Below are 9423 nucleotides of genomic sequence, written 5' to 3' on the forward strand. Positions count from 1 at the left end.
GAGACCTGGCAGATTTTACTATTTCCCAATTGTTTACTCGCCAAGCTTTCGGGTCCACGCGCCTCCCGGCTGCGCCTCGCACGCTGAAACTTCATTCAAAGGCCAGGCAGGGAGGCCCACGAGGTGGCGAATGGGCTTGTGGATGACCTCAAGGCCACTTCCTCTCTGTTGGCGCCCTTCCCCCCAGTCCACCAACCACCTCTTGTAAACAAAACTGTCCCCCAGGGCGAGGGGAGGTCTTGCTCTTCTGCGCCCTCTCGCGCAAAGGGTTAATTTTCCCGATCGCACGAGGGGGAGGAGATTTCCCTGTAGACGAGTAAAAAGCGTGATGGACAAACGTGCGGGCACTAAGACCGCAAGGCATTCATTTCCTCCTACGGTGGATGCGGACGCTGGGAGGAGAGCCCCTGAGCTAGGAGCTGGGAGCGGAGGCGCAGGCAATGCTCAACCCTGGATGTAGCTGAGAGGCTGGGAGAGAGATCGGCCAGGAGATTGACGGCGGGGCAATACCTAGGGGGGTGGGAGGGGTAAGCAGACAGGAGAGCACTCAAAATAAAAGGCTCTTTACAGATTTTTTTATTTTGTATAGAGAACACGTAGCGACTCCGAAGATCAGCCCCAATGAACATGTCAGTGTTGACTTTACAAGAATACGAATTCGAAAAGCAGTTCAACGAGAATGAAGCCATCCAATGGATGCAGGAAAACTGGTAGGTGATGCTTTCGCGTGATACTGATCCCGGGAGTGCATTAATGTCGGTATTCCCGGTCTGAGCGTGAGCGGAGCGATGGATGGATTGCCGGCAGTAGCCAGCAGATCGCGGAGTTCTAGGGTCTCGTGTCTGCAGGAGACTCTGAGGCTGCATGGAAGCGTGCGGTTTGGGGGTGCCCTGTGTGAGCCGCGGCCACGCGGGCATCTTTGTGTAGATTATATAACGTAGAACATATAATGTGTGTACCTGGAATGATATACGGGAGACAGAGGCGTGTTGCAATCCAGTTATCCCACCTGTGCTGTCTCCATGCTTTCGCTTGGATTTGGGGGTTCTGCTTGGCCTCCCGCAACTGGAGCGTGCAAAGCAGTGGAGGGAGGACCCGGTCTCCGCTCCCTTTAACCCTCTTCAGCCCGCCTCACTCTGGTCCTTTCCCTCTCCCCATCCCTCGTGTCCTTCCTTTCTCCTTGTAGTTCTTCCACTTTACTGCCCTCCCTTGACTGCCGCCTCCAGCCGGAGATGCCCAGGGTCCAGGACCCCTTCCCCACTCAGATTACTTTCCGGCTTCATAAAGACATCGGGGAGGAGGGGGGACAATGAAAACTGCAATAAAAATGAATGAACCCGAGCAAGTGGAGCCACGCCATTATTAAGTTTCTGTGTAAAGGAAACGCCTTTTGGACACGCTTCTCAGTGCGGAGCGGCAGTTTAGGTACTAGAAGGGTCGCTCCTGCCAGGGCAGTCTTGGAGGTCTTTCCCCAGAACTTCGAATCCGGGAAAACAGCTTGTTTACTGAGTTCCTCCGGTCGGTCTTTAGAAAAATCCCTGTGTGGGAGGCGATCCGGTGTCACCTTGCAATATTTAAGAAGGGAGCTCCCTCCTTCCCGTAGACTGTGCTGTGGTGGAGATGTTTCCCTCCGGTTTAGTGCGAGCCCCACGATCTCCCCACCCCCACCCGACCCCCTCTGCGCAGCGGCCGGCCCTCGGGGGGCTTCCGGGCCCGGGGTGGTTCCGCTGCCGCGTGCGAGGGCGCTCCAGACCTGCCTTCCCTCCTCCCTCCATTCATCAATGGGAAACCGGAGATGCCGGCGCTCCCGGGTTGGGGCGGGTGGTGGCAGCCGCCGGGGATCGCGGGCGGCGGAGGCCGGCAGTTTGCCTTCCCCTGCCGGGGCCCGGGCTTGCTCGCCCTTTCCCGCCCGGGGCGCTCGCCCACCCTTGGCCTTCAGCTTGCGAGTTGGGCCCTTGGGCGGTTTACGGCCGCGGTCGGGCGGAGCCGAGGCTCCGGGGCGCGCGAGTTTGGGCTGCGGCCTGGCGACTACCTGCCTGAGGCCCCTAGCCCTAGAGCCAGCTTGGTGCGATCGCCCGCGTCCTCCTGGACACCGAGGGCGCTGGCCTGGGTCAGGAGCGCGATTGCACCCTCGGGGAGTCTGGATCGCCCCGTAAGGGGGCGGCCATAGGGAGGCCCGAGCGCTGCAGGAAGCCCAGCCCCCTCGGGCTGGCTTTCAGGGGTCCTAGAGGTGCACTTCCTCCCGCTAGGGGTTTGGGGGGGCGGTGACCGGAGCTCAGCCTGCCAACCTGGGGCTCCGATCTTCTCTGAAGCCATTTGTCACCGTCCCTTGCAGAGCTCTAGCCTGCCCTCCTGCCTTCCACCTCCAGTAGCTCGCGTTTCCTAACATGCTGTCTCTAGCTTTGCTGCATCCCGGTTAGGCCTGCCATTCCGGAGCAGGCTTTCCCAGCTTCTGCAGGCGCATGGCGCTCACTGTCCGCCCTCCGCTGCAGCACCAGCCTGGGTGCTTACAGTCTCTGTTGTCCCCCTTTTTTCCTCCCCTAAGGTTACTTTCTGTGCCTGTTCCCAGGACCATTTCCCGCCTCTTTCTCCAGACACTCAGTTAAGTGACAAGTCTGTCAGAACTAGACAGGTCCATGGTCCTCGTGGGACTGAAAATATCCCAAATACACTAATTTCTTTTCTCTTGGTACTCATTGACCACTACTTAGGAGCTTTTGAACAGTGCTTTTGTTTTTCCTGGAAATGTATTTTCCTATCTCTCGTCTTATTTTGCTTATTTCTTATTTTTAACTCTTATTTTAAAGGTGGATATTTACATGTGCCTGTGGCTCCTAGTCCATGGTGGGCTGATGTGGGCAAGGTTCTAGTCTTTTTTTTTCCCCATCTTGATTTCGCAAAGCACTTCGCAGCATACTTTGTACATGTCACATGCTTGCAAAGTCCAGCGATTAAAACGCTCGTTTTGCCGCCAACACTACCTGCACATATCCATGCTTGGAGTTCAGCATGCTTGGCTTGCCTTTTGAGCGCTATTCTAGTCACATTGTAGAATGTACGTTCTTCCTGTCTTTTGATCTTTGCCTTTATACTTTTGGGTTGCTTATTACAGTGGTAAAGGCCTAGCCCTTCCTTGCTGACCCTAGCCGCTTTCCCTTTCTACTTCTCGATTCTAGTTCCCTCACAGCCTGATTTTACAACTTTTGTACCTGCTCTCCCTAGACAAACCCCAACCACCAAAATGTCTTCATCAGAATGAAGGTTCTCTTCTCATGTTGTCATTAGAAGGGAATACCCATCATAAAGGTGTATATATATCCCCCCCCCCCACCCCCCAGTCGAGGGCCTTGAAAACCGTGAAGTCTCATCTTCACCTGACCTAGTCACTTAGAATGGTTTGAAATGGCTTCTGGAAGAAATGCGTGTAGACCAGCCTGTGCCCTGTCTTTTGAGAACTTATTTGTAACTGTTCTTTTAAAAAATCTCATAGACCTAATCTAAACAAAGCTGCTAATGAGAACAAGTCTCTAGTGAGGGGAGTTGCCAGGGCGTCTGACGGCTGCTGCTGGGGTTGGGGTCGGGGTAGGGGGAAGCCAGGAACGGTGCCTTGCATTACAGCAGTCTGTATATAGTGGTAACTAGCCTCAATTAGGAGGACTCAAAATAAGGAGTTGGAGAAACCAATCCTGTAATACCTTCTTACCTTAGTTACCTTAGCATTCATTCATGGAATAAGGGCCCCAGGTCTCTCAGTAGTCTATGTGCAAACTCAGCCGGCTAGGCTGAGCCAACAAACAGCTTCATGAAGTTTATAGCTGCTTTCATTGTTTAACCTGATACTCAATGGCCTAGATATGAAATATTGTAGACTTTATTTTTGTAGCAAATAGTTTCACAGTAGAATAGACTGCAATGACAATTTTGACTGCAAAGTAGTAAGTAGGTATTCCCTTGGAAAATCACCCTGTGTGATTGATTTTTCTTGAAACTGCTTCCCAGTTAAAAATAACCTGGTTAATATTATCTGGTGCAGTTTCTAACATGAGGTAGAGGCATAAAAATGCCTGCCTTTTAGCTCCCAATAACGTTGCTGAGTTCCATCCAGTTTTAGACTGGAAGGCCCTTGAATGGGTGCTATTAAAGCATCCATGTAGACATTTTGTTCTTTTATGACCTGGCTGGCCGTGGCTTGCGCTCACTAACAGCTGACTCGATCGGTAAATGCTGCTCGCGAGGGAGGGAGCAAAGTCAGCCAGCCATCGGAAAGGCTGGAAAGGAGACATAACATTCATTGAGAAGGAGAAGCAGGCTGTGCCTCCAGCCGCCTGCCAGGTTTGTGCTAAAGACTGTGGATGCTAGTTGCTCCGGTTGTAATTGCCTGGCCAATGATGATTATCTTCTGATGTCGGCTGACACGCTCTTCACCAATAGGAAAGCAGGAGGCCTGTGCTGACTGCTGTAACATTGTGTATGTGGGGTGACGTCATCAGAGGGCTTGCCTAGAATCTCACAAAACCCTCCCCCCCTCCTGGCATCCTCCACACATGCAGCTCTGAGTGCTTTGTAGACTTTTCTGACTTTCTCCTCTCCTGTGGTGACTTCTAGAAGGCTTTTTGTTGTTGTTGTCTTTCACATTTGTGTTCTGTATTCTAGGGTTAAGAGACAACTTTTAGAGTGAATACCACCCAACAGAGGAAACATTTTTAACTCACAAATTTATTTTTACTGAAGGGGGAAAATGGACTTCAAAAGGAGTTGCATCGTGTCTCTACATTCTTCTGTATGAAGTTTTAAAAAGCATTATAAACCCGTGTCAGCAGTATACGTTTTTTTTTTTTTCAAATGGATAGACTTACGCTGTTTTTCCTGTAGGGAGAACAATTCTGAATTGCTGCAGGATTTTTTCCATGTAACTTGGCTGTGTGCACCTGAGGAACGTGCTGGGAAACCGTAGAATCCATGTCACGGTATAGAATGGTCTAGAATTTTACCGGGTGATTATTAACATTACCTGAAATGTGGTTGGCTGTGAAGACAATACAGTGTTCCTATTGAATTCTGTATGTAGCTGTCACTTATTTTGGAGAATCAGACCTTGAGCTAGCAACAGGACTGAGGGAGTTTAAGGAACTGACAGCCCTTCTAGTGAATACAGATGCCATATATGTTAAGAGAGATTAAGACTCTGTATCTTAGAGAAGGAAATCAAGGTTCTTGTCGTAATATAAGGAGTGATAAAAAGCTATGTGGGAGCCTGGCAGTGGTGGCGCACGCCTTTAATCCTAGCACCTGGGAGGCAGAGACAGGCTGATTTCTCGAGGCCAGTCTGGTCTACAGAGTGAGTTCCAGGACAGCCAGGGCTACACAGAGAAACCCTGTCTCTTAAAAAAAAAAAGGCTATGTGGGAACTTAGACTGACTCGAACTTCCAAGTATCTTTCCAGTATTCATATGTCTTTCCTGTTCAGAGTCCTAGGGATGAAAGCTAGCTTAATGCAGATTACTTTATTACCTTTTAACCTACCTATATGTTTGTGTTAGTTAGTATATGGAGGAGGAGCAAAGTTGTTTTTTTTTTTTTTGCTGGTTTTGTTTGTTTGCTTTTTGCATAAGACTTTTTTGTTATATTGGTAGTTTTTTTTTTTTTTTTTGAAATTTTGGTTGCCTTCCCATGCTGATTATGAAGGTGTCACGGGTACACATTAGAATTTTAACGCCGAAGTCAACCGACTTTGCATCCAACAGTCACTTTATATGTTTCCTTGTAAGAAGACTCAACCCAAGAAATTGGAAAAAGTACAGGAAGGAAGAAGACATTTAAACGTAGGAAAAAGTAACCCACCCACTTAGCCAGCAAAGTAAAATGAAGAATGGATTGACGTTACAGCAAATCAAGCACCCATCCTGTTCAGTGACCTCGATGAAGTTAGGTCCAAGCATTTTATGAAATTGGTTTTCCAAAGTCACTTGCCTTGGTGATTCCCTTCATCTTTCGCGTATGGACAGTCCCTGAGCTGTGCTGCGCTTTATTAATAGGAGTCAGGCCTGCCTCGACTTCCCCTTTGCTTATCCCTGCAGTCGGATCTGCCAGCTCCCAGTTGTTTCCCCGGCATCGTCTTCGTTAGGTAAACTCAGACATTTACTTAGAAGAGTTACTCATGATTCATGAGGACAACCTTGTGGAATCTGCCGGAAGCCATCTTTGGTCCGGACTTTGTTCCTTTGCCTACTATGTAAAAGGCTGGTGCTGATATGTAACATTTGCATATGATTCAGATGAGTCCTTTTAAGGCGCTTCTTCCTATATTTACTCTCCAGTAATGCATCTTACAAATAAACAAAACCTTTTAAAAACATCTTGCCATAGGGTCAGAGACTAGGAATTTGGTAAATCTTTCGTAGAGCATCCGAAGGCACGGGCCACGAGAAATCGTCTAAGTGGAAGTCTGTGCATTTCAGGCTTTGTTTCTACATTTCCGTGTTGAGCATTGGTGATTTTTAGTCTTCAAGATTTTGTCTTGTTTTTAAGACGGGTTGGGTATGCTAAAAGCCAAGCTCATCTGGAACTTGCTGCCTCTGTGCTCAAGTTACAGGTGTGAACCCCTTCCCCCAGCTGGTTGGTTTCCTGGTTCTTTATTCCTTGTGTATCGGAACAACCAGTCCTTTTAGGAAACCTTTGGTTTGACTGGTCATCCGCTTAATGTTAACGTTTGACATTTAAGGCTTTACTTTGAACACAAGGGGGGAACCAACCAGTAAAGCAGCTAAGCCAGCTGTGCAGAGATGTATTAGGTCAGTTGCCGAGGTAAATTATGCATGCTGATTAGCAGACTGATGGACAGTCACTTGTGGCTTTCAGATGGTTTCGTCCTCTTGTTTTCAAAGCTTTAGGTTATTCTTTCTGAAGTTGTGTGGAAGTTAATTGCAATGTTGCAGGGAATCTATCATTGACATGCATATCATACTTGAGAATTATGATCACACTTTAAGTGAAATACACCATTTTCTTAAACTATTCTTTAAAAAATTTTTTTTGTTGTTTTTGGTGTTTTTTGTTTTTGTTTTTGTTTTTGTTTTTTTCGAGACAGGGTTTCTCTGTGTAACTCTGGCTGTCCTGGAACTCACTCTGTAGACCAGACGGGCCTCGAACTCAGAAATCCGCCTGCTTCTGCCTCCCAAGTGCTGGGATTGAAGGCATGCGCCACCACGTCCGGCTTTTCATGCATATATGCGTATATACCTGAGTGAGTGTGTACCATGTGTCTGGCACCCTCGAGGATCAGAAGGACATCAGATCCCCTGGAACGGGAGTTGTAAATGGTTGTGAGCCACTTTGTGGCTGCTGGGTCCTCAGGAAGAACAACCAGGGCTCTTCTTCATCATTGAGCCTCTCTCTAGCCCCTTGAGATATTTCTTTAAGACTCGTTCATTTTTACTTATGTGTTTATATGTGTGTGCCTGCCTGTCTGTATGTGCATCAGGTATGTACACGTGGCCATGGAAGACAGGAGTCTCTGGATCCGCTGGAGCTGGAGTTCGAGAGCATTGTGAACTTTTAGCAAGTCCTGACATTTGTCTTTGTTAGGAGGCTCTATATGCTAATGATTACACATGTACATAGCATATGCTAAATGTGACTTCAGAAATAATGAAGATTTGATACCCTTTTTTTTTTGTTTGTTTTGTTTTTTTAATTTTCTACAAGAACTTTCTGAGCTAAAACAGACTTTGCTCAAAGTTTCAGTAAGTATCTTACTTTCAGTATCTTAATAAAATTTACAATGTCATGGAAAATAAAAAGCTAGCTCAGGCACTCATGTAAATCTAGCACTGGAGAGGCTGAGTCAGGTGGATCTCTGCGAGTTTGAGGCCAGCCTGGTCTCCATGAGTTCCAGGCCTACCAAGGTTCATGGTGAGACAATTTCAAAGCAAACAGAGAAACAACGAAAGGCAAGTGCCATGGTTTTAGAAAGTATTAAGACTGTAAAGCTTGGCTGTTCATCCTAATATTTCACCCAGTTATTACTGGGGTGTCTTGTTGTTTTGTTTTAGTTGTTAATGATTATTAAAATCCTCAAGGTTTTCCGTTCATTGTTTTCTGTCTCTTGGGCCAGGTTGTTTAGCTTCTGTACAGGCATGAAAGGCCTCAGCTGAGACTCACTGGGGTAAGGGACTCTCAGGTGAAGTTCAGTCACTGGAAATGAATGCTTTGAAGTTGGAATTTCAGGGTCTTGTTTTGGGAGGCATAGTGAAAACAAAGCTGGTGAAAAGATTTGTCCCCAAAACATAAAGGAAAAATCCTCTCTGGAGACTTTGTCCAAGCCCCTTGGTAACTTAAATACAGAGGAACGTCAACAGAAGGCCTTTTTCAAGGAAAAGTACCTCTCACATCAACTTAAGGAATTTCGTCTCAACTTGATGACATTCGGATATAGAATTAAGGATGCAGGGAAGGTAGAATAGATTTCCTTCCTTTCTGTGGAAGGATGGTAATAACCTCTTACAGCCGGGTTACTTACTGATTACAACGTTTCTTTCTTTTGGCCTTGGCTGGAGACCAGGCTGGCCTCCCACTCAGAAATCCGCCTGCCTCTGCCTCCCAAGTGCTGGGATTAGAGGCATGCGCCACCACTGCCTGGCTACAACTTCTCTTTTCAGAGATTTTAAGAGCAATGATTAATCCCCGCACCCAACTCATACCATATTATTTATTTATTTATATTTTACCAAATGCCTTATACAGAAGAAAGCAGGCACTGTGTGTGACTTGCCCGTCAGAGTGGAAAAACAGGCTTTCGGCCTACCGAAGGCTTGAATGGGGGAGGGAGTCACAGGGCCAATCATCCTACTGCTTAAATATTAATAAGTATCCAGTCAGTACAACAATACATGTGAAAAGGTAGCTGCCCCCAAACATTCCAGGGGTTTTAGTCAGTGGTCTGCAAGTATGTCTTCTCTTAATTTGCTTTAAAGGGGATCCCAGACACTTAGAGCCAGAATAACTGTAGAAAGCCCTTGTTAGTCTTACTGGGTACAGTGACCCTAAAGCCATGTAAATACTTTAGCCACCGCATGTCTTCCTTGCGACTCTTAGCTGGTTCTTGAGTTTTAGCACCTTTAATGATATTTGAATTATAGGACGTCGACATCTCTTAAGCTCTGGTCTTCACCATGCTCTCTGTTTCTTTGTGATGTCTGCCTCTTGCACTGAGCATGGTTCTAGATCCTCCAGGGGATGTTAGCGGCCATGCTTTCCTGTCACAGGTTTTAGTTGCTGGTGACCGTCTGTTCTGCTGAAGGAAGCACACACACAGCCTGGGCATTACTCTGCTTTCTACAGTGTGGATGCTTAAAAACACTTTAATTTTGCTTTTGAAACTTTCCCAGTTCTAAAGCAACAAAAGTACTTGTTATAGGAAACACA

The 9423-nt window shown here is 47.2% G+C and overlaps 1 protein-coding gene across 1 annotated transcript in view; it reads left to right on the forward strand.

Annotated features, from left to right (window-relative positions):
• The first annotated feature begins 325 nt into the window (after window positions 1–325).
• Elovl6 (ELOVL fatty acid elongase 6) overlaps window positions 326–9423 on the forward strand; it is a 107164-nt gene continuing 98066 nt past the window's right edge. Inside the window, exons 1-2 of the mRNA XM_031375472.1 lie at window positions 326–437; window positions 590–710. Coding sequence (XP_031231332.1) covers window positions 622–710 — 89 coding nt within the window. The 5' untranslated portion in view covers window positions 326–437; window positions 590–621. The remainder of the gene's footprint in view (window positions 438–589; window positions 711–9423) is intronic.

Source organism: Mastomys coucha, unplaced genomic scaffold, assembly GCF_008632895.1.
Source record: "Mastomys coucha isolate ucsf_1 unplaced genomic scaffold, UCSF_Mcou_1 pScaffold16, whole genome shotgun sequence".
In the NCBI taxonomy this organism is placed as follows: domain Eukaryota; kingdom Metazoa; phylum Chordata; class Mammalia; order Rodentia; family Muridae; genus Mastomys; species Mastomys coucha.